Source organism: Chrysemys picta, chromosome 1, assembly GCF_011386835.1.
Source record: "Chrysemys picta bellii isolate R12L10 chromosome 1, ASM1138683v2, whole genome shotgun sequence".
In the NCBI taxonomy this organism is placed as follows: Eukaryota; Metazoa; Chordata; order Testudines; family Emydidae; genus Chrysemys; species Chrysemys picta.
The window spans coordinates 158,184,798-158,209,886 of NC_088791.1; the positions used below are offsets into that span (position 1 = coordinate 158,184,798).

The window sequence follows — 25,089 nt, forward strand, 5'->3', positions numbered from 1 at the left end:
ATTGGGGATCTTTGCTGCTAGCAATCACAGATCAGTGATATACCATTGTAGGCAGTCTCATCATATCATCCCCTCCATAAACTTATTAAGATCAGTCTTGAAGCTAGTTAGGTTTTTTGCCCCTAGTGCTCCCCTTGGAAGGCTGTTCCAGAACTTCACTCCTATGATGCTTAGAAACCTTCCTCTAATTTCAAGCCTAAACTTGCTGATGACCAGTTGATATCCATTTGTTCTTGTGTCCACATTGGTACTTATCTTAAATAACTCTTCTCCCTTCCTGTTATTTACACCTCTGATGTATTTATAGAGAACAATCATATCTCCCCTCAGTCTTCGCATGGTTAGGCTGAACAAATCAAGCTCTTTGAGTCTCCTCTCCTAAGGTAGGTTTTCCAATCCTCTGATCATCCTCGTAGCCCATCTCTGCACCTGTTCCAGCTTCAATTCATCTTTCTTACACACAGGAGACCAGAACTGCAACCAGATGAAGTCTCACCAATGCCTTGAATAATGATACTAACACTTCCCTGTCTCTACTGGAAATACCTCGCCTGATGCATCCTAAGATTGCATTAGCCTGCTGTGGCTCCCCTCCACTGACAGAAACAAAATGGAGAATATTGCCCTATACAAAGTGATAATCACGGGGCGGGGGGAAATCCATTGGATTTGGAAGCTTTTTTGTTTTTTTATTTACAAACCTCTAGGATTACTTTTTTTAGGTTTGTATAACTTGAACATCTTTTTCCTGTTATTTAAACTATTTTTTCCCAAGGCAGTTTAAAATAATAATAAAAAAACCAAAAGAGACTTTTGTTTAAACTAAATAACAGCCTTTGCTATATCTGACATGAGGAACAGAAACCTTCCCCCATCACACCTTCTTCTCCAAAAGCTTCACTGCCATCAGCAAGTGCCTTCTATACTGTTTAGAGTTTGTAATTATTTTTTAGTTTAATTCTCCCTCCCCCCCACAAACCTCCCTATTCACAGGCTGCTGGTGGTTAAAGAAAAAGAGAGAGAGAGACACACACAGAGATCTTGTTAACTGGCTTGGGGTGTGTGGCTCCCTAGTGCTCTACAATGTCCTCCCTCCCGTCTCAATTTTGAGAGGAGAGGATTTCCATTCCCCTGAGGCTCAGAGTTCTGAAGTCTGATCTTGGACTTATCCTGGTAAGAGGGGTTCTTGTATCCTTGGGTAACCATCATTGGTCAGGCTCATTGGTAATAAACCTAAAACTAGCTGGCATCCGAAGGCAAATTGACATGTAGTGGACAGCTATTACTACCTGATTGTTTGTGGTTCTGTGCGGTTTGAACCACTGACCAGTCACCCAAAAATAAAGGTAAAGGCAGCGTGTGAATATATAAGATGAGAAATGCTGGCTTTTGTTCTTGTAATTTACAATACAGTTTGGCTGCACTGAGTAGTGTTACTTTATAAAAAGAGAAAGCACTGTAGCAGCAATAATCTAATTTTACATAGCCCTCTGAATTACTGAGTAGTCCCCATCTCTGCTCAGCTACACGTCTAACACAACCCAGGCAATTATTTTATAAAAAGAACAATGGTGAAGGTGGGACCAAACCAGAGGCACTGTCAGTCAGTAATTTAGAACTACAGCCATGATAAACTCAGGGGAACCAGGTTACAAGGGGTCACGTAAACTTCATTGTCAGGGTTCCCTCCTCATTCTGAGGTACAGATGTGGGGACTTGCATGAAAGACCCCCTAAGCTTATTTTTACCAGCTTAGGTTAAAAAATTTCCCAAGGCACAAATTCCACCTTGTCCTTGAACAGTATGCTGCCACCACCAAGTGATTTAGACAAAGAATCAGGGAAAGGACCACTTGGAGTCCTATTCCCCCAAAATATTCCCCCAAGCCCGACACCCCCTTTCCTGGGGAAGGCTTGAGAATAATATCCTCACCAATTGATACAGGTGAACACAGACCCAAACCCTTGGATCTTAAGAGCAATGAAAAAATCAATCAGGTTCTTAAAAAAAAGATAAAAGAATCACCTCTATAAAATCAGGAGGAAGATAACTTTACAGGGTAACAAAAAGATTCAAAACACGGAGGATTTCCCCATCAGGCAAAACTTTAAAGTTACAAAAACAGGGATAAACCTCCCTCTTAGCACAGGGAAAATTCACAAGCTACAACAAAAGATAATCTAATGCATTTCCTTACTATTACTTACTATTTCTGCAATATTAGATGCTTAGTTCAGATATGGCTTAGGGAGATGTATTTTCCCTGCTCTGGTTCCTTGCTGACTCCGAGAGAACAAAGGAACACAAAAACAAAAACCTTCCTCCACAGATTTGAAAGCATCTTCTCCCCTTATTGGTCCTTTTGGTCAGGTGCCAACCAGGTTATCTGAGCTTCTTAACTCTTTACAGGTATCTAACTTTAGGTATTCGAGTTTGGAGAGTTTTGCCTTAGATAGATACCAAGGTGATGGATGCTTATAAATACTACCATGTAAATGAAATCCATCTATTATATAGGGAGTAGAATTTTCAAAAGTACCAGAGTGACTCTGGAGCACAAGTCACATTGTCTTCTATTAGGAATTGTGCTCCTAAGTCATACAGGTGCTTTTGAAAATCTCACCCAGTGTCCAGTCCTGCAGTACTAGCAAAACACACATTGACTTCTGGGTTGAGTCAATGTTTAGCATTGTGTGGAAGCTTCGCTATGAGCCCTCTGTGACTGGGATAATCTCTTTCTGCAGTGAACTAACTAAACACTTTGCGTAATTCATCCCATTGGTTCAGACATTACCCTCATCAAGGCAGTGCTTTATCAAGTCCCTCCAGTAAATTCCTTAAATCCTGCCGACCCTCAGTAATTACTACCTTTTGTTTGAAACTATTGGAAATCCTGTGGCAGGATCAGAAAGAAGAGGTGAGAGAGAGAGAGAGAGAGAGAGAGAGGCTGGATTAAGAAGCAACGCAAATCAAGGTAATAGCAGTTACGAAGGGCAAATGAAGAACTACTTACGCTAGCATCTGAGTCTTCATTCTTGTTGAAGGTATAATCTGATGGACTCTCAATGGAGACCTCATGAGGAGGTGGGACATTGGCAGCTGCATCTAAGAATGAGAAGAAACTTTTTTTAAATAATACAAACACCTACACACACTTCCTGCTAGACTGTTCAATGCACTAAAATATGTTTGCAATTATTCCTGCTCCCACCATCCAGAGAGGAACAAAGCAGATGAATAATCTGATGGGGCAGAGAAAAAATAAATCAAATATGTTATTCAGGACGACACAAAAATTTGGTCTGCCTAACAAGGATGTGATACATTTGAAAGTATAAAATCAAAGATATTAAAAGTGTCCCAAGCCAATTTTAAAATTAGGATCTTTCAAGATGCATGCATGTTAGGCATTGACAGCATCATTATTTGTATTACAGTAGCATATACAGGAACCAATCAGGATCAGCATGACCTAGAGGTTAAAGGATCCATGTCTAATTACCAATCCCAAGCCATCAAGTTCCCCAAAGTTAATGTTGCAATAAATTTAAAACATCAGTTTATACAAGCACTTAGCTGGATAGAGATAAATATAAGCAGATGAGAACAAGACCTCTTAATGTGGTAGCATCAGTAGCTGGAGAAGGTGTTGGAATTCCAGAGCTGAAAAACAAAATCAGAAACTGGATTAAAAATATGAAATTAAGGGTGAGAATGTGAGAATTAGTTTTTTTTTTTAATCTAGTTATGGTTCTATCACCCAGTTTTACCTGAGTATCTATTACCAAATCAAAAGGCACATTTGCAGAATAAATTCTCCATGTATTACTTTACTGACAACTTCATAAAAAGCAGATTTTACATTTTAATTATCAGCAGCAGTTTGGTAATGAGTCACTTGCATCTGCACAACACCTATCACACATCATCTTAGAAAGCTTAGCAACACAAACCTTGCTTTATATTATGGGCCAGTCCTCCTTGCCTTACTCAGTCTCGTTGTGTATGTTTACACTGCAGCTGGGAGGGGTGAGTCCCAGCACTCCAGCTAGCATGCTAAAGACAGCAGTGAAAACATTGTGGCATAGGTGGTGGCTTGGACTAGACACCTACACTTGGACCCAGGGGGTCAGGAAGGCTTGGAATTAGGCAGCTAGCCTGAGCTGCCACACACACGGCTATTTTTAACGTGCTAGCTCAAGCTAGTTCAAGTCTGTTTACCTGCACTGGGAATCACACCTCCCAGCTGCAGTGTAGACGTACCTACTGACTTTAAAGCTGGATTTAGCCAAAGATGAGTGAATAAATATATCAGAAATCAAATCTGGCCTCAGTTGCAAACCGCGCAACCTCACTACAGTCAGTTATGGTTGCAGGAGTCAAACTGTGCTCATACAGTGATGATTTTGAGTTGCAGCCTCAACAATATTGCCTGACGAGAATACAACTGTTCTAACTTTCGGAAGAGCAGAACACCCGAAGTTCCCATTGATTTGAAATGGAGCTATGGGTCCTTAGGAGTCCTGAAAATCAAGTGACGTCTTATGTTATTCAGACTTTGAGCCCGATCCTGCAAGATGCAAAGTGCCTCCGGAAAGAAGTTAAATTCCCTTCATACCAACTGACTTGATTTACAAAATTAATTGCATCTAGCCTTTTAATGTCTTTGCAGGAGAAACAAATGAGAACAGCACACAGAGACAATGTGAAGGCACCAGCGACAGCCTGTGAGGGTCTGCAAACTTAAAAAAATGCCTCTCACAAGGAAGTTAACACTGTGAGGCTCGGGAAAAGGTGTCATAGTCTGCTCTTTTCTACCACAGCTGAGGAAATAAATAGATGATTGAAATAACATTGCACGTTTACTGTATGTTGAGTGCTGTAAAGTTCAAAGATGAAGATGATGTCCATGCCCACAGGTCTTAGAATCTAAGGTCTCAGCTTGCAAGATGAAGAATGCACCATTGATGTCAGGGGGATTTGAGGGTACTCAAAACCTTCCAGTATAGACATTAGAGCCCAAAGAGATGCCAAAACCCAAGAGGTGCTGAGCACTAGCCACTCCCACTAAAGTCAATGGGAACAAGTACAAGACACTCAGCACCTCTCCATTTCATACATCCGTTATACATAAGACTGACAAAAGAGCAAACTTTAGGTAACCCATTGCAGTTAGGGAGCTGGGCGGGGGGAGGTGAGGGTTTGGTTTATTTAATGAACAGATAAGTTATACAAATCAGCCAAAGACAGAGGAATTCTGCTGGAGAGACCATGTTTAATTTAAAACACACTGAAGTTTATAACAAAGATCAGAACTGGATTAAAGTCATGCAGCAAAATGGAAGTTGCTCGTATGTCTTCTGTCCCAGTCATTTGCGGTCAAAATTATGTAAAATTCATCAGTTTCAGCTGAGTTTCATATTCAAATTACTAGGGGGGTTCAAAACCAAAACTTTGGCCAAACATGAAAAACAAAACCACCCCAAACAAAATGAGATGAAAATTTCTCAATGTGAAAGGGAACCAGCAAGTTTTGCACGGCTCTGGTTGTAAGCCGGAGCGATTTTGAGTCTAATCCTGCAAGCTGCTGAATCTGTACTGAAGCTAATGAGAGTTTAGGGTATGCTCAGCGTCTCACAGGACCAGGCCCTTAGTGAATACAACAATACTTGATTTGCAGGTAAGGTACTTTTTTGGATAAATACAGCAAATCTTTAAGATTGGGCTATAAACTCTGAAGAGAGCTTCTAATTCAGTGATCAATTTAGGAAAATCATGAGTGTTTATTGGATTGCAATATTTCTTTCAACTGAAGGGAAAAATCTTATTTCATTGGTTGTAATATCTGTGCCATAAAATGAACATTGCAGCAGGAAGAGTTCATCCTGATATACTTCTAAGACATAAGACGCTACCTGAGACATTTTTTCTTGATCTTGCTGTTTACAATTTTCAATTGAGAAAATTCCCTTCAACAAGAACATGCTAAGAGTTCAAAATTGTGAATTTTAATGCATTTTAATGTTTATTTTGAGAACATCCTTTTTTCCCCCCTATTGGTTTTAACCCCAAAGATTCTATGACTTACTTGGGGCTTTATCTTGCAGTCTTTACTCAGGCAAAATTCCCCCTGAAGTCAGTGGTGGTTTTGCCAAATAAAGACAAAAAATTGGACCTTAGATCACTCCTCAAAGAACGGCAGGACTCTACACTAAGTCATGATTCCACATAGGCCTTTAATCAGCAAGGTTCTTAAGAACATGAGTAGTCATTAAGTGAAGTCATTAAGACTCCTCACATCCTTTAAGTTTATGTTAAATATGTATATTGAAGTATTTTGCTAACTTGAGGTCATAATGGACAATTGTAAAACCTGTGATTTTTCTCTATGCCAACCCTCTTCATTGTTCATCTTTCAAACATTTGACAAGAAAAAAATTGAGTTCCAATAAGGTTTTTTTTTTAAAAAAAATCAGAACTATAATATACTCTCTAAATTTAGGGGAATCAGAATAATAGTGGGGCTCAAGAAGTTGAAAAAGAATTGGTCTTCTTTGCAGCAGCCTGCCTGGAACACCATTTCCCATTTGTTCTATTTAATACCATTTCCGTGGCTCAGGCATCTGCTGCCACTGAACTGGGAATAGTCCTGTGAGTTTGGAGACAATGCTGAAAATTCTCCTACACACACACACACACACACACAAAATGGAGCCTGACTAAATGCTTCAAATTATGCAGCTATACTCTAAGCTGAACTTTATCAAGATCAAACCTGTCTTTAAAAAGAAGAACAGGAGGACTTGTGGCACCTTAGAGACTTCTTTTTGCGGATACAGACTAACACGGCTGCTACTCTGAAACCTGTCTTTGTTGCCAACACTGCTGACGTTTGGGATGTGAGAAGCCCCTGGGTCCACTCACACTAATAATGGAGGAACTAGAAAGTGAACAATCCTTGGCTTTCTTCCTTTAATTTTTAATGTGTCTAATCCTTTTCCTGGAGAAGATAACCTTGAAAACATAAAACTGATGTGAACAGGTTGCTAATGTTAAAAAACACAAGCAGCTGGGCTTCATCTCTGCAACAGGAGATTGGAATTACCTAAAGAGACACACACACACACACTTGTAAAATGAGTACGTTGAGTTTGCTGTTTATCCCAAGGACTTATCTCGCTAAAGCTTCCCAGTATCCTTAGGCCAGCTCTGTGCAGTTGTTGTGATCATCTTAGCCCAGAAAACATTAAGTTTGGGGAGTGGCAAAATAACTGTTTCTCATGCCTGTTCAGTAACATCCAGGCTGTCTTTGGGTAGGTCTATACTTACCTCTGGATCCGGCGGTAAGTAATCGATCTTCTGGGATCGATCCCGGAAGTGCTCGCTATCGACGCCGGTACTCCTGCTCTGCGAGAGGAGTACGCGGAGTCGACGGGGGAGCCTGCCTGCCGCGTCTGGACCCGCGGTAAGTTCAAACTAAGGTACTTCGACTTCAGCTACGTTATTCATGTAGCTGAAGTTGCGTATCTTAGTTCAAAGTGGGGGGTTAGTGTGGACCAGGCCTTTGGATGGCACTTCTTAAAAAAATCCTGGTTAGAAAAGCAGAAAATATTGATTAAACAAGACTTCAAAATATTTTCCTGAACAGTAAGCCAATGAGTCTCAGAAAAACCCTCAAAAGTGCAGGTTACAGACAGGAGATTCAGCTGTTTATATTTGCTTCCAAGTCCTCGTATCTGTCACCTGTTTTCAGCAGCAGGCAGAGGAACCATCCCCACTAGCTACAAATACAGTAGACTATCACTGAAATGATCATTAATCATATTATAGAAATATTGTGAAATGTTTAAGGGGATCAAATCAATGCACAGTCCAGAGCTGTGGACACCAGCCCACAAAGTGATCTAACAAAGAGATGAAGTTTGTTGAAAGTAATATAATCTGGTGATGAGAGCAGTAAGTACAGTCATTTGTGGATCTGTTGATTTTGACTGGTCTTCACATAAGGAAGAGTTGGACAGATGCCCAGACTAGAGATAACATTTCCTGGTAGTGTAGAAGAGGTGTTACTATAAATAGCCTGCAGGTAACAAAGGCAAGGATTACAGACCGAATGCTCTTGTTCTTAACGTGGACAAAGTCCCAGGTCTACATAATCTATGGATTTTAAAGGACTTAAGGTCAGATAATTTGCGACTTCTTTCTGATACATTTAGAATTTCAAGAAAATAAGTGGCAAGATTCCTGAGATCTGGAAAGCTGCACCTGGTTAGCATACCAAAACTATTCAATCAAAGGCTATAAGATAAGTGGTGATTAGAGCTGAAAGAATAATATATAACGTAATTTAGTCAACAAATTTTGCTTCTTTTTCTGTTCATGCAATGTCAGTGAACAAATTGTGACTTTCTTAATTGCAATTGATAAGTTTGAATCAATTTTGTTTATTTAGTTGCTTCCTATTCTAAATCTGAAATCGGAGCTATCTTGTTTCCTGATCAAATGCTTCTAATCTGTTCAAGTCCTGACTCCCAATGACTTCAAAGGGCATTAGATCAAGTCCACAATCAGGTTTCTTTCTAAGGCACCTGTCTCTATAGCAGCTAAATGTCATATTTCTCATGCAGTGTTCACAGAAAGCAAATCTGAAATTAACTTTCCCAAAGTATTGGATGGAATGTGCAAACCAAAAATTCACTTCGCACAAGTGTTCAAGATAGTGAAACTCATACACAAAAATTCATAGAAAGCAAAGACAAAAGTTTTGCATTTCCCACTGAAGCACAATCATGCCAGCATAGTTTTAAAATAATATTCTGCTCATCTATAATGCTTTCCAGCCAGCAGTTCTCAAACTGTGGGTCGGGACCACAAAGTGGGTCGCCACCCCATTTTAGTGGGGTCTCCAGGGCTGGCTTAGACTTGTACTCTTGAGGGCATTCTGCGCCAAAAAAAAAAAAAAAATTCTGCTCACAAAATTTTAAAATTCTGAAAATTTTATTTGTCAAATAAATTTGAAGGTTCCAGCATGGCATTGGGGAGCACAGGCCACTGGCTGCACAGAGGTGGCAGATCACTGTGCAGCTTCCCCCCGGGATACGGACTGAGTGGTGAGGCTACACCCAACCCTGACACAGCGCAAGGACTGGGCTTGCCCCAGAAACACCTCAGGCCCTGCCCCTCCTTGCCAGGTGCACCAGGTGTGGGCAGACAGGCTCAGCAAGGCAGGATCCAAGTGTGCAGGGGTTTAGTGGGGGGGGGGATCCAGGTGTGGGTTGAGAGGGTTGGGTGTGGGGAGGTCAGTGGGGGGATCTGGATGCACAGGGGATTGTGGGGTTCTGACTGCAACAGTAATGGGACTCTGCAGAGGGGTCCAGATGAAGATGGTTGGGGGGGAGGGGTCTGTGTGTGTGGGGATAGAGCTTGGAAAGGGGGTCTGGGTGTGTAAGGGGGTCAGTGGGGAGTCCAGATGCTTGGGGAGTCGGGCTCAGTGGGGTGGGGACCCAGATGCGGCTGGTTGGGGCTCGGTGGGATGGGCCAGGTGCAGGGGAAGTTGGGCTCATCAGGTGGGGTTTCTGAGGGCAGAGGGGGGTGAGGCTCAGGAGGAGGATCTGGGTATGAGGGAGTCTGGATACTCGGGGGTTGGGCGGATAGGGAAGCAGCTCCCTGTAGCTCCCTCCCCCTGCAGCTGAGGAGTGATGGGTGCAGGAAGTGGGTGGGAGACAGAGTTTGCAGAGCTTCCTGAAACTGGAAGAGAAATCTGGGGGTGGGTCTGACCCAGCCCCAAATGCCGTGCAGGGGAAGAGGAAGTCCCGTCCTCCCCAGCCCAGCCGGGACTAGAAGCTGAGCCCAGTGCAGAGTAGGAGCCACCAGCTGGGTCTTCCCCAGTCCCACCCTCTGCCCCACAGTGATTTACCTCTCTGCCAGCTGCCCTGCACACCCAAAACATATGGCTGGGGAGGGTCAGATGACCATTCTTGCGGCTTCCCTTTGGTTCCCCATCAGAAAGTCATTTTTCTGTGGGGAAGCAAAGAAATTTGTGGGGGACATAAATTCTGTGCATGCGCATTGGCGCAGAATTCCCCCAGGAATAGACTTGCTGGGGCCCAAGGCTGAAGCCCAAGCCTAAGCCCGAGCCCAAACCCCACTCCTGGGACCAAAGCCCAAGGGCTTCAGCCCTGGGTCACAGGGCTCAGGTTACAGGCCTCCTGCCTGGGGCTGAAGCCCTTGGGCTTCAGCTTTGGCCCCCCCCAAGGTGGTGGGGGTCAGGCTTTGCTCCCCACTCCACCCGGGGCAATGGGGCTCAAGCAGTCTCAGGCTTCAGGATCATGTAGTAATTTTTGTTGTCAGCAGTGGGTCACAGTGCAATGACATTTGAGAAGCCCTGCTCTAAACCCTTTACAAATCCTAATTAAGCCTCACATCAACCTCCTTTTACATAAAGAAAGCAGGAGCACAGAGAGGTGAAGTGACTTGCATATGGTGACAAGGCAAGTCAGTGGCAGAGCAAGGAAATAAGACTATTTTATTACTTTAATCCCCTGATTTACTGGAAGATCATTTTTAGCTAATTTGCTGGAGTTTTTGAAGACGTTTTTCTCAAGGGAGACCAGAAAAATGCAGAGAATGCTACACTATAAACTCTACTTTTATTTTTCAGTGGCCAACATTTCCAAATTGCAGTTGCCTAAAAGTAGGCTTCTAAATGCTTACATAGGCATCTAAATAAAAGTGTCCTGTTCTTCCTCTCAGTAGCAGCTTGTTCCAACTCTTGCTGCCACCTCCTCTCAACTCCAAGGAGCCTGGGGGCAGATGGAGTCAGCTGCTGCTGAGAGAAAAAAGCAGTTGGGAGGGAGTGGAAGAGGGGACTACAAGGTCAGAGGGGGAAGTCTCTGGTTTGCAGGCACAGGGAAGCAACCACGAGCGGAGAAAACAGGAAGAATGCTGGAAGCAGCCACGGTGGTGGTAGTAGCTGGGGAGGATGGCAGTAGCTCTTCTTTGTAAAACGGTCACTGGCGGAAATTTTCAAATGACATCTAGGTACAGAGCCTGGCATTTTCAACTACAGAAGTTCCCCAAATTGTAACTCTGACCTTTGTCCCCTTGGTTAGAAATCATGTTGGTGCAAGCCACAGTTTATACTGGAGCAGCACATCTACACAAGGTGCATGCGCTCATGCAGCTCCACCAGTGCAGAAAAGGCCTTTCGCTGTTAAAATATAGCCAATTAAATCTCATTAAACACTAACTGGACAACTCTCTTTCCAAGACTGGACAATTGATAAAATGAGGACCAAACAGACTCTGTAATGTCAAGATCAACTTCTATAGCAACAACAACCTACTTTATGCTAAATTTTTAAATTCAAGTGCCCGTGACCCAGACATGCATATTGACAAGCAGAAAGATTTGATTATTATAATAGGAAATAAATGGTATTGTTACACACACAATTTTCACTCACAACTGGCTGAAAACGCAAGTCAGGGTCCAAGTATATCTCGGATATGACCCCACTGAAATCAATGAAGTAACATCAGGGATGAATTTCGCCCAGTTAACTAATGCGGTTTTTCACATCAGAGGCCTAGAACACTGGTTTTAGGAACAATGTTAACCAACCACATTGCATATGCAAATCTGTGTTTCCTGATTGATTTGCCAGTACTCAATATTTATTTCTGGACTCTTATCTTAAAATGTTAATTTAATAAAAATGGGTACTCGAGAAACTCCTGGCTACAGTGGAGATATTTCCAGATGCTTCTGATGAAGACATTTAGAATGTACATAACAATACATATATTGACTCAATGTTTTAGTGACCATCAAATGTATATTGCCCTTCATGGTAAATATAGATGCAAATTCTCCTTTATCTTTTTTCAATCATTGGATCAATACATGCTGAAGTTCACCCAAACCTGAAATCACTGGGACAAATTCTACCCTTAGTTATATTCAAGCAACCCTGTGACTTCAGTGGGAAGAATTTTGGCATTTGTTGGGCCATTGTGAACTTGAGAAAAGAACACATGACAAAAATGTAATTTCTGTTGTCCTACCTGCACAAGTGAAGACCTGGACCAGCATGGCTGAGCATTAAGCAAAATATACAAATATATAAAGTATGTATGGAGAAGCAGGAAGGAGCACACAAACAGAAGTTTAAAATGAAGGATGAGCAATGCTGCACTATGGTGCCTTGGCAGAAATAACTGGTTTCAGACCATATAGTTCTGTTAACTACTTTAGGGTTACCATTCGTCCGGATTCCCCCAGACATGTCCGGATTTTTGAACTAAAAATAGCGTCCGGGGGGAATTTGTTAATGTCCGGACTTTCCCCCCCCCCCCATGCAGAGCACGCGCGGCTAACAGGGCAGCTGGATGGTGCCACTTACATGGGGCTCCGACAGCGAGAAAGAGTCCCTCCTCCCCCTGCAGCAGCGCTCACTCACTCCCTCCCTCCCTGCATTCGCCTCCGGCAGTCTGGAGCTCCTCCCCCACTGCTGCCCAGCGTGCCGGGAGAACGGCTCAGACAGTTCCTGAGCAAGCTCACAGAGAGACCTTAGGCGAACCGAAGGCCAACGACAAGGGAGCCAGGGGGTCGGAGAAGGGGCAGGGAGGTTCTGGAGGGGGCAGCCAAGAGACGGGGGGGTTCGGGAGTTTGGGGGGGGGCTTTCTGGGAGGTGTGTGGATAAGGTTTTGGGCAGTCAGGGTACGGGTAGGGGGTAGGGTCCTGGGAGGCAGTTAGGGAGGGGGGTCTTAGGAAGGGGCAGTTAGGGGATAAGGAACAGGGAGGCTTAGGTAGGGGGTGGGGTTGTGGAGGGCAGTTAGGAGCAGGGGTCCCAGGAGGGGGGCAGTCAGGGGACAAGGAGCGGGGGGGGTTGGGAGTTCTGGGGGGGGGCACTGTCAGGGGGCAGGAGTGGGGAGAGGGATCGGAGCAGTCAATGGGACAGGGAGCAGAGGGGTTTAGATGGGTCGGGAGTTCTGGGGGGGGCTGTCAGGGGGTGGGGAGTGGTTGGATGCGGCGTGGGAGTCCCAGGGGTCTGTCTGGGGGTGGGGGTGTGGATAAGGGTTGGAGCAGTCAGGGCACAGGTAGGGGGTAGGGTCCTAGGTGGCCAGTTAGGATGGGGGGGAGGGTCTCAGGAGGGGGCAGTCAGGGGACAAGAGGCAGGGAGGCTTAGGTAGGGGGTGAAGTCTTGGGGGGGCAGTTAGGGGCAGGGGTCCCAGGAGGGGGCAGTCAGGGGACAAGGAGCGGGGGGGGAGGGTTGGGGGTTCTGAGGGGGGCGGGAAGTGGGTGGGGCAGGGGCGGGGCTAAGGCAGGACAGGGGCGGGGCTAGGGCGGGGCTCCTCCCGTCCTCTTTTTTGCTTGCTGAAATATGGTAACCCTAAACTACTTGATCCTAGACAGTGATGGTCCAAAGGCACAGCCCTGGGGGCATCCAAAAGCTGAAATGGGGCTAAAGAAAGTCCTTTTATGCAAACAGTTCTCATGAAGAGTGTACCCCAAAATAGGTTCTTTGTCTTTTATGATACATCAGTCATGTCACGGATTTTCCCCCTGCCTTCTGAGAGGGTCTAAAGAGGTCTTCTGTGTATTTATCGGTCCCAAACCTGCAAAACACCTAAACATGTATAGACCCACTGAAGTCATGAGATGCACATACTTGAGTGCTTTGCTGGATCCAGACCTCTAGTTAACGACAAAGAAACACTTTGGATCTGTGATGGTGCATCTGTGATACCATTGATGTCTTTTGGGTCATTTTAAAAATAAATTAGTAGTTAAGATTTTTTTCTCTCTCTCTCTCTGGGTTTTTTTGCTTCTTTGATTGATTTAAGAATAATTAAGTGTCCCAAGTCCCCAGCTCTCTAATATGAAATAAAATGATCCCAATAGCTCTGTAATGGTCTCCGCTCAGGGTCTGGTTGGGAAGCGTGGCCTAGTGGTCATGGCCACAACCCTGGATTGCCAATGGGGTTGTGGGGAGGGGAGCCCGGGCCCTCCCCCGCTACCGGGCTCCGACCCAGGGCCGTTTTAGGTACCAGTAACCTGGCAACCAAGACTACTTAAGGCTGTCCTCCCTGGGCCTCTTCCTCTCATCTGCCCCCTGGGAGATCCCTTAATAGAATTATCACAAATTTTCTGACTCATTTTGAACCTCATAATTTTAAAAAGGTCAAGAAAAAATGTGCATATTATGAACAATTGTTAAATATATATGAATGAATGATATGTATATGGCTTATGGTTGTTGCACAAGTTATATATATTTTACAGTTGTTCATAATATGCACTTTTTTTCTTTACTTTTTAAAATTATGATGCTCAAAAGGAGTCCAAACATTTTTGATCGTTTTATTAAGGGTTGCTGATCTAGACAGCAAAAAAGCTGAATGAACCACTAAAAATAAAAATACTTTCACATAAAAGAAAATAAACAATAATGTTTGAAAAGAGGAACAAAAGTTCCCGTCCGAGTTTCAATTTGGAAGGGTTACATATTTTTGTAATGGTGTATGGGATTTAACCACGGGACTTCCCATTAATAAATGTAGGAGTCATGCAGCTAAACACAGGGAAACAGCAATGGTGGAGTGTTAGTGTAGAAAGGACTTGGGCATTTTTACACCATGGTTACATGATAGGGTGGACTCAAGTCCTATTTATTCTATAGTGTGAACCATTGCTACCACCATTGATGGTTAATCTTACATGACTGCAAGCGGTAGTTTTACTGGAACCAACTTTCATCTGGGCATTACATAACTGTGTGTAATGCCAGACTGCAAGCTATTCCTGGAAATAAGTTATGCAACAACCATAAGCTACCTTTTCTGTTGGCTCCACTAAACTACCCAAGCACTTAATTTGCTGAAACCAGTTTTTTTTCCACCCATATACACTCACTTTTTTTTGCAACTACATGAGATTATACAAGGTATCTTAGGAAATTTAGTAAACTTCAATTTTACAGCTTTGTTTAAAATTTTCTATGAAAGTATGTGTTTTTTTATTATTATTGAATGCTGTTGGAGTTAGACTTATAGAAGATATTACTGTAGGATTAATGAGATTCTGATTTGTGCTCCATTTTTCTCCTGAAACATAAATATGAATGTAAAGCCACAAACACAGGAGCTTTTTGTTTAGTGGAGGGAAGATTGATCAAAATTCACAAAAATATAATACTGTTTTAGTTTCTTGTCCCCAGAACAATGCTTTGGAAGTCACAATCAGAAGAACGGGAACCAATAGAAAACCTCCTTACATTCTTAGCCATGAGTAAAAAAGACCAGATTGCAAAATTTAAGTGACACTATGTGACAAAGAAGAAGTATGGTCCAGTGATGAGAGCACTGGCACAGGCCTCAAGAGACCCGGGGTCAATTCCCTGCTATGCTACAGATTTCCTATGTGACCCCAGGCAAGCCGCTTAGTGTCTCAGCTTCCCATCTGTAAAATGGGGATAATAGTATTTCCCAAACTCACAGGTGTTGTGAGATTAAATACTGCAAGATGCTCTGATACAACAGTAATGAAGGCCATGTAAGTATCAAGACAGATAGAGATCTGGGGTTAGGAAGGAATGTTCCCCCAGGTCATATTGGCAGAGATTCTTGGGAGGGGGGTTTCGCCTTCCTCTGCAGCATGGGGCACTGGTGAATTGCAGGTTTTAACTAGAGTAAATGGTGAATTCTCTGTAACTTGAAGTCTTTAAACCATGATTTGAGAACTTGAGTAACTCAGCCAGAGGTTAGGGGGTCTATTACAGGAGGGGGTGGGGGAGGTTCTGTGACCTGCAATCTGCAGGAGGTCAGACTAGATGATCATGATGGTCCCTTCTGGCCTTAAAGTCTATGAGATCCTGGAGTAAAATTGAGCCAGGCACACTGAGCAGTTTATTAAAATACAGGATACTTGTTACACCACAGACCTTCAACCTAGACTACCGAGGTTGGTAAAGGAAGTGCACCGCCTATTCCTATACCAAAGATGATGTACATGGGGGGGGGGGGGGTGAGAGAGAGAGGCAGTCATACAGGTTACAGAGGATGTCAGCCTGTCTGCTTCCCTTCTTCCCCCAGCCAAGAACCAAGTCCTATCAAAAGTCAACAGGGAGAATACCACCACTTCTTTTTCCCAAAGCTTCACGCAAAACGAGGTGCTACTTATGTCATAATATATACAAGTGTATCTTGGCAGGAAGCTGCATCCAAAAATCAAGCACACAAGGCAAGAAACCAAGCAAGCAAGCAAACCTCAGAGATATCCTGACACGTATGTCTGCCCAGAAACAGACTTAACACAACAAATATACATTTGTATCACATGCAGGGACTTAGCAATATGATCCAGTAAAACGACATAGTGAACTCTCTATGGCTGCTCTATAGGTTTACACTAGGTACACCTGACCTGAGGCGGGTTACTGGCCCCCCATATGCATGAAAGTTACCTCAAAACACCAGCTGAGCCAGGGATCAATAGACAGAAATGTGGGACAATAGCCAACAACATTGGGGCTGGTACCTCAGCCACAGCACAAGACTTTTGAGCAGAAAACATTATGGATAGGGCCCTTCCAAATTCACAGTCCATTTTGGTCCCTTTCAAGTTCATAGGATTTTAAAAATCGTAAATTTCAGCTATTTAAATCTGAAATTTCTTGGTACACCTCTACCTCGATATAACGCGGTAAAGCAGTGCTTCGGGGGGGCGGGGCTGCGCACTCCGGTGGATCAAAGCAAGTTCGATATAACGCGGTTTCACCTATAACGCGGTAAGATGTTTTGGCTCCCGAGGACAGCGTTATATTGAGGTAGAGGTGTATTGTAACTGTAGGAGTCCTGACCCAAGAGGGAGTTGTGGGGGAGGGTGGTCGCAAGGTTATTGTAGGGGGGGTTGCGGTACTGCTACCCTTACTTCTGTGCTGCTGCTGGCAGCGGTGCTGCCTTCAGAGCTGGATAGCGGTGGCTGCAGGCCAGGAGCCAAGCTCTGAAGGCAGCTCCGCCGCCAGCAGCAGCACAGAAGTAAGGATGGCATAGTCTGGTATTGCCACCCTTACTTCTGCACTGCTGCCTGCAGAGCTGGGCCCTCAGTCAGCAGCCGCCACTCTCTGGCTGCCCAACTCTTAAGGCAGTAGCGCAGAAATAAGGATGGTATGGTATTGCCACCCTTACTTCTATGCTGCTGCTGGCAGGGAGCTGCCTTCAGATCTGGGCGCCTGGCCAAGAGCTGCTGCTCTCCAGCCACCCAGCTCTGAAGGCAGTGCAGAAGTAAGGGTGGCAATACCACAATCCCCCCCTAAAATAACCTTGCAACCACCCTGCAACTCCCTTTTGGGTCAGGACTCCCAATCTGAGAAACGTTGGTCTCCTCCATGAAAACTGAAAGCAGACAAAAGACCAGATTTCACAGGGGGAGACCAGATTTCATGGTCCGTGACGCGTTTTTCATGCTGTGAATTTGGTAGGACCCTAGTTATGCACCAAAGTCCTTATGTGCACAAAGGACTTGAGTACAGAACAACAGTTCCCCTCAGCAGGCAAGATTGAGTGCGCCTGCTGACTCCTTCTGAAGGCTGGAGAGGGTTGGGACATCTGCTCTTTCTAAAGGACCACTAAGGACTCCCAAGATAACCACTTAGCTCCTTATGTGCAGAAGTCATTAGGAGAGCCAGCCAGCTTGTGCCTTCAGTGGGAGACATCAGTGGAGGCATCCCATTTGTGTCTGCAGTGGGAGGTGATCAGCTCTTGTTAGATGCTTATGGGAGCTGGATACCATGCTATCCTGCCTCTTCATCTGAGTGTCCACATTCATCAAATGTCAGTGAGTGTCCAGGCTAAATCATGGCCCACTTCAGAGGTCAACAGCAAAAGCCATTTTTTGTCTTGTGACCAACTGAAAGCTAACCAACATTGGTTGAAAATATCTACATGATTAATACAATACATTACAATACAATAGACATATGGAGAATATGAAGAGAAATTGTGTGTTTTGAGATTGGATTGAATCACAAACCCCATTCCTAATTCAGGGGTATTTAGAATTGGTCTTCTGGTTCTGGCCCTTACAAAAGTAAGCCCACATCAAATTCTGATCCAAAGTTCAATGAAGGCTTCAGGTGCCACATTCTGGACTTGGTTCTCTAATGCTTAATAAAGATTTTGTGTATTTTGAATATACTGAAGTACATTATAGTGAATCTCTTCCTGCTGACACCTGGTCCACAACAAATCTGTCTAAGACAAATTCCAAATGCAAAGTCATATGATATGTGCCCCTTCACATTATCACCTAGTACAGTGGTTCCCAAACTTGTTCCGCCGCTTGTGCAGGGAAAGCCCCTGGCAGGCCAGGCCGGTTTGTTTACCTGCTGCGTCTGCAGGTTCGGCCGATTGTGGCTCCGGTTCGCTGCTCCAGGCCAATGGGAGCTGCTGGAGGCAGCGGCCAGTACGTCCCTCGGCTCGTGCCGCTTCCAGCAGCTCCCACTGGCCTGGAGCAGCGAACCGCGGCCACTGGGAGCCGCGATCGGCCAAACCTGTGGACGCAGCAGGTAAACAAACCGGCCTGGCCTGCCAGGGGCTTTCCCTGCACAAGTGGCGGAACAAGTTTGGGAACCACTGACCTAGTAGTTAGTTGACTTAATTCTTACACCACATTTTTGTTTTGCCAGACTAAGTTTCAATACATTGCATCATCTCCAAATGCAAAGTAAACTACAAATTTGAGGGAGGGGTGGAATGTTGTAGAGTTAAAATGTTAAAAAAGAAAGTTAAATGAAAAAAGTACAAAAGGAGAACACTCCATTGATTCCAATAAGAGACATGAGAAAGCCAACTCTAATTTTCTGCTGTGAACAGCCTCAGAGTAAAAAGAACAGGAGTACTTGTGGCACCTAAGAGACTAACAAATGTATTTGAGCATAAGCTTTCGTGGGCTAAAACCCACTTCATTGGATGCATGCAGTGGAAAATACAGTAGGAAGATATATACACACAGAGAACATGAAACAATGGGTGTTACCATACACACTATAACGTGAGTGATCTGTTAAGGTGAGCTATTACCAGCAGGAGAGAAAAAAAACCTTTTTGTAGTGGTAATCAAAATGGCCCATTTCCAGCAGTTGACAAGACGGTGTGAGGAGCAGTAGGGGGGAAAAATAAACATGGGGAAATAGTTTTACTTTGTGTAATGACCCATCCACTCCCAGTCTTTATTCGAGCCTAATTTAATGGTGTCGTTTGCAAATTAATTCCAATTCAGCAGTCTCTTGTTGGAGTCTGTTTTCGAAGTTTTGTTGTTGTAATATTGCGACTTTTAGGTCTGTAATCGAGTGACCAGGGAGATTGAAGTGTTCTCCAACTGGTTTTTGAATGTTATAATTCTTGATGTCTGATTTGTGTCCATTTATTCTCAGAGTAATTTACACTGGGTTGACTGCAACATGTTTAGTACACCTACTTTAAATGACAGGTTTCAGAGTAGCAGCCGTGTTAGTCTGTATCTGCAAAAAGAACAGGAGTACTTGTGGCACCTTAGAGGCTAACAAATTTATTTGAGCACGCTTTCATGGGCTAGTTGTAGTCCACGAAAGCGTGCTCAAATAAATGTGTTAGTCTCTAAGGTGCCACACGTACTCCTGTTCTTTTTACTTTAAATGAGACACAGTAAATCCATCTGATGCACTCAATTGTATTAGCTAGCCAGCTGGTTATCAGTCTCCTTTACAATGCCTATGTCACAGAGTGCTACTTAAGGCAGCTGTTAGTGTAAAGTTCACATTAAACAAAACATTATGCACCCCCCTTTCTGCCCTCAGAAACAAGCAGCGTGAGGCAGAAAAGTCATCACCGTGCATGGATCAGTGTATCCCAGGGCAGCATTTAACTCTATTTCATTAGTAGTTATTTCTAGTCCTGTCACATTTCTCTGCTTTTAGTACAGTTTTGTAGAGCAATTATTATGAAGAGATTTTTAATTTCTTTTAAATCAAAGCTTCCCATGCAAATTTTATTTTTTCCCTAAAACTTCCAACCTTTAAATTGAGACAAATCCCATTACCTGATTCTGAACTCTTTCATGCAAGTGTAAATCAGAAATAACTCCATTAATGTAAGAGCTACACTGGGATAAAACTGATGTCAGGGAGAGAAAAATCAGGCACACAAAGTTTAAGATGCCTAAAATGAATTAAATTGGCCAGAATATTTGTTTTACAAAAATGAAATCTTCAGTGGCACAAGGGAAAGCAGGATGGCAAGCCAATTCTGAACAGATTTACAGCTCCTGAAACATCACTGAAGTCAGTTGGTTTTTATGGGGTGTATGTCAGAGCAGCCAACTGTGCGGGGGGGGGGGGGGGGGGGAGGAGGTGTTCTTTGAATGTAGAGACTTTCATTTTTAGTTTAAGTCCTGCCATTATATTCACCTTTGTGTTATTACATTTTTATGTGTGATATTGTGGTTATGCCATCATTAGAACAATTGCCTTTGTTTTTTTAAAAAGTCTTTTCAGTGACTCATTTCCCCATCATGTGCACTATTTATATTTACCATAAAAATATCATTAGCATTACACAGAGTTTTAAGTGAGAGATCCCCCCATTAAAATCAACAGGAGCCATGCAGCTAATTTCCCTGTAATAACATGCTTAGGGCACACCTCTTATGGCATTTTAAACATATATAAAAATATTAAACAGAACGTTAATGGATCCAATTTTCAAAGGTGCCCAGAGCCATCTCTAGAGTTTCAAGTCTCCCAGCATGAAGGGCTCACCAAGTACAAACTGGCCTGAGTCACTGGCCTGAGTACTATGCTACAAAAACAGGCCACACTGACATGGCTCTTTCCGCAGTTCAGATCCCGCACTAATCTCTTCACCTCTCTGGTAAAGACACTATATTTGCCTGGCTGGACACAACTAAGTATTGGGCTCATTCAAGCAAAAATAGAGGCCCTTTACTAGGCAGGCTGAGATGCTCTGAGCATGCCAACCATGCTGGGACACTCTGCCTGTTGCTGTCGACAAGCGATCCCCATACTACTTAAGTCCTTCTGAGTCCTCTGCACTAGGGTGAATTTCACCCTTTATCGCTTAAGACTAACAACAAAATCTGCAGTGTGTAAACTAAATTAAGCAGGGTCTGGCCACAAGCTTTAAAAAGTAAAAATGACTTACCCACAGGACCAATCGCTGCAGGCACTGGCGAGAAACCAGAACGAGAGAAAGATTTACAAAATGTCACGACTCAGCTTTATAGCTGTTACCTGATAGTATAAAGTACAGGGCAGTGTAAATACTCACCCATCCATTGCTTCTTTCATATAGGACAGTTTCTGGAAAAAAAAGAATATTCCAAGTAAGTTGAAGGAAGAATTAAAATGGAATTTATTTAACATCCAAAAAATTTCTCCCAGAAATATTTTAACATTGATAACACAGACACAAGTTGTATATTTATTATTAAAGCACCTGATGAAAATAAACTGGCCAAATTTTTCAAGAGTGAATAGTGATTTTGGGTGCTCAACCTGAATCACCTTAAAGGGCACTGATTTTCAGATATATGCTCATCGCTTTCTGAAAATCAGGACCTTTCAAGCACTCTCAAGGACCCAAAATTACTAGTCACTTTTGAAAATCTTGACCGTTATCTTTTCAACAATCTTGTAGAGATTTTTTAATATACACACACTGAATACGACAAAAGTTAATCCAAAAAACATACATTAGATTCAATCTCTGCTATCCTACAGAGTCCATGCTAGAGATCAGATGAGGGTTATAACTAACTTTTTCCTTTTCACTCACATCTCAGGAAATAAAGTGTTAATTCTGCTGAGTTTGTGAATTCAAAAATGCATGTGTCTTTTAAATACAATTAAAGATTAAATTCACTTGGTTCGGATTAGATTACAATTCTTGGCTGGTTTGTATGAGTGACTTACGTGGGGCAGGGGGGAATCTTCTACTTGTATCATATTGGAGGCAAGGGAGTATCTGCACTCCACAAGCAGCTCCCCTGAGTATTTTTCAGATTTTTGAATGGAAAAATCACATGGCATTATCAACATTCGCTTCTGTGATGTAGTCACAGGAGTTTCTTCACTCAGCTCTGCAGATTTGTAGAAATGGAGAGCAAACCATGCTGCGTGGGACAAGCTGTCCATGTAGAAGTTCGAACAAGCAACACCAGACAGCAGTTTTGGAGCAATGCTGTATCCCAGTGGATCTGCTTGGTATAGTATTTACCTGGGCACATTATAATGTAATTACCTATATAAGAGCACCACTTAGAAATGTGGAGTTTCTTCTTTCATTATCAGTGTAAATACGAACAATTATACTTTTCAATTAAAAAGCTATGATATCATTCTTTACTGTGCAGTATTAGGATAGCATGAGACCTGTTTTAAGCAACCATCCAAGAGACCAACAAAAATAGGTTGCCTAGTACAAGTAGATCTAACTTAAGTTTAACAAAAAAAAAGTACTGGAAACCTTAGGGATTCTTTAAGATGGTTCCTTAAGAGAGAGGGCTGGCCTAGAGGAGGTGGTACTCAGTACAGGTTACACTGTACAGTACAATGTACTAGAATGTGCAAGGGTTTCCAACGTTGATTATAGCTAGGTTGTGAGTACTTGGAAATTTTATATTATTAAAAAAATAGTTCATTTTATTAAAATGTATTACCAAACATGGCCAACTACCGCCATGACCATTTTACTTAGTGTGGGGCCCTTTGTCTGTTTGTCTTTTAGGACAGGGGGACTGCGTCTTATTTCGTGTTTAGAGGTGTCTAGCACATTATGAGCATGACTGAAACCAAATACATCAATAATGATGATGTTCTATTGATTCTAATGGCATATTAATGAATGGCAGCATCACAGCAGGGCAATGGAAGGCCAGCAAAGAAAGTGTTAAAATATGATGTAAAATAAAGTACATTTATTACAAATAAAAATGATATAGGATCCAAACAAAATACTGTGCACCTTCCATGCAAAGGACTGGGGTTTCCCAGCAATGGATTTAATAAGGCTTTACCAATGCTACAGCCTGACTACACAGAACGGATCCAATCCCAACTCTAACCAGTCCAATCCTAGCTCTATCCCCAATGAGCAAAGCTTAACATGGTGCTGAGGAACGTGTGGGATACCAGAATTATACATTTTCTAGGATCTTTTTACTAAGTTACTTATTCACAAAAATATTAGGCAGTCCAAATCTTTTCTGGTCTTGGTCAGTTTGTTTCACAGCCTTAGCCATTTCTTGTATTTAAACTGTGTTTATGGCATCTTTTAAAGTATCTTTGCGACCTTCTGTCATGCAAACATGAACGTTGGTAGTATTTTAAAGGTACAGAGAACATTTTAAAGATGCAAGATCTGCCATTCTGCAGTTGGTGCAGTACATTAGGAACCGTGGGCAAAGAAAATTGAGTTTTTACTAATGTCACTATGTATTGATCCAGAACATTTCATGTGTTTAAAAAGAGCCAGGTTTTGAAAAAGAAGAATTCTAGTTCAGCCACAAAGAAGTGACATCTCTAGAAACAGCTAAGTTAGAGAAGGGTTAGCTAGCTGTTTAAAAAGTCAATTTGCACTAGGCCATTGCAGCTATTTTGCTCTCCTCCTCCACCCTGCCCTCCATTTCTTCCTAGGGTTCAGAAGCCCTTAAGTGGGACCATCCCTTTAATTCTTTGGGCTAGTGCCGAGGGAGAAGCAGGGTCACAGCTCCCACCTTCACTTCCTGTGCCTTTTGGAGCACCATGGAATGGCAGGTGTACACTGAAGAAGTAGCGCATGGGAGAAGCACAGCAGCTGCTAGCAAGGACAGCTTATACACTGCACACATGCCTCCCCATCACACCTACATAACTAATGCTCACTTCCTATTCCTACCTGGACCACGTGTGCACACTGTGATGTGGGGAGATGGTCTGAGATCAGATAAGAAGACTCTGAACATTAATATTTCATAAATTCACAGAACAAATAATTTTCAGTAGCCTATTAATAATCCCTCTCCCCATTCCGAGTGGCTAGGCAGCAGTTCTGCAGAAAATGACCTAGGGGTTACAGTGGACGAGAACCTGGATATGAGTCAACAGTGTGCCCTTATTGCCAAGAAGGCTAACGGCATTTTGAGCTGTATAAGTAGGGGTATTGCCAGAAGATCAAGAGACATGATCATTCCCCTCTATTTGGCATTGGTGAGGCCTCATCTGGAGTACTGTGTCCAGTTTTGGGCCCCACACTACAAGAAGGGTGTAGAAAAATTGGAAAGAGTCCAGCGGAGGGCAACAAAAATGATTAGGGGTCTGGAGCACATGATTTATGAGGAGAGGCTGAGGGAACTGGGATTATTTAGTCTGCAGAAGAGAAGAATGAGGGGGGATTTGATAGCAGCCTTCAACTACCTGAAGGGGGTTCCAAAGAGGATGGATCTAGACTGTTCTCAGTGGTACCAGGTGACAGAACAAGGAGTAATGGTCTCAAGTTGCAGTGGGGGATGTTTAGGAATGGGTTACCTAGAGAGGTGGTGGAATCTCTTTCCTTAGAGGTTTTTAAGGTCAGGCTTGACAAAGCCCTGGCTGGGATAATTTAGTTGGGGATTGGTCCTGCTTTGAGCAGGGGGTTGGACTAGATGACCTCCTGAGGTCCCTTCCAACCCTGATATTCTATGATTCTATGATTTAATCATTTATTATAAGGTGACACATGAATGCTATATCGCAAAAACGTATTTTACCAAAATGCTTCTCTCTTTAGATCGCTTAAACCTGGTCAAGGCCAGCAGGCATAAAATAAAACCTACCAGCAGTATTTTGATGTGATGGCACATGTACTGTATGCTGTCACTCTGGATAGAGCAGATTATGCTCTCTCTCTCTCTGATACAGGACTGTAAACAGGTGGCTTTCCCAACCTGCTCTACAACATATTGCAAAGTGTCAAAAACTCAACCCTTTCCTGTGATATGGCTTTATGAACAAAACATTTAGGAATATGATAATGAAGTTTAGTGCAAGCCCTCTCCACCCCCTCCCCACGCCC

The 25,089-nt window shown here is 43.1% G+C and overlaps 2 protein-coding genes across 2 annotated transcripts in view; one reads left to right on the forward strand and one right to left on the reverse strand.

Annotated features, from left to right (window-relative positions):
• Positions 1 to 25,089, forward strand: part of LOC101940241 (putative protein ARB2BP) — a 260,593-nt gene that overhangs the window by 109,908 nt on the left and 125,596 nt on the right. The gene's annotated exons all lie outside the window — the stretch shown is intronic.
• The window catches only part of IMPG2 (interphotoreceptor matrix proteoglycan 2), an 88,020-nt gene that overhangs the window by 29,589 nt on the left and 33,342 nt on the right, over positions 1 to 25,089 (reverse strand). Inside the window, exons 4-7 of the mRNA XM_065567523.1 lie at positions 21,328 to 21,359; positions 21,202 to 21,225; positions 3,614 to 3,663; positions 3,014 to 3,105 (exon numbers count right to left, since the gene is read on the reverse strand). Coding sequence (XP_065423595.1) covers positions 3,014 to 3,105; positions 3,614 to 3,663; positions 21,202 to 21,225; positions 21,328 to 21,359 — 198 coding nt within the window. The remainder of the gene's footprint in view (positions 1 to 3,013; positions 3,106 to 3,613; positions 3,664 to 21,201; positions 21,226 to 21,327; positions 21,360 to 25,089) is intronic.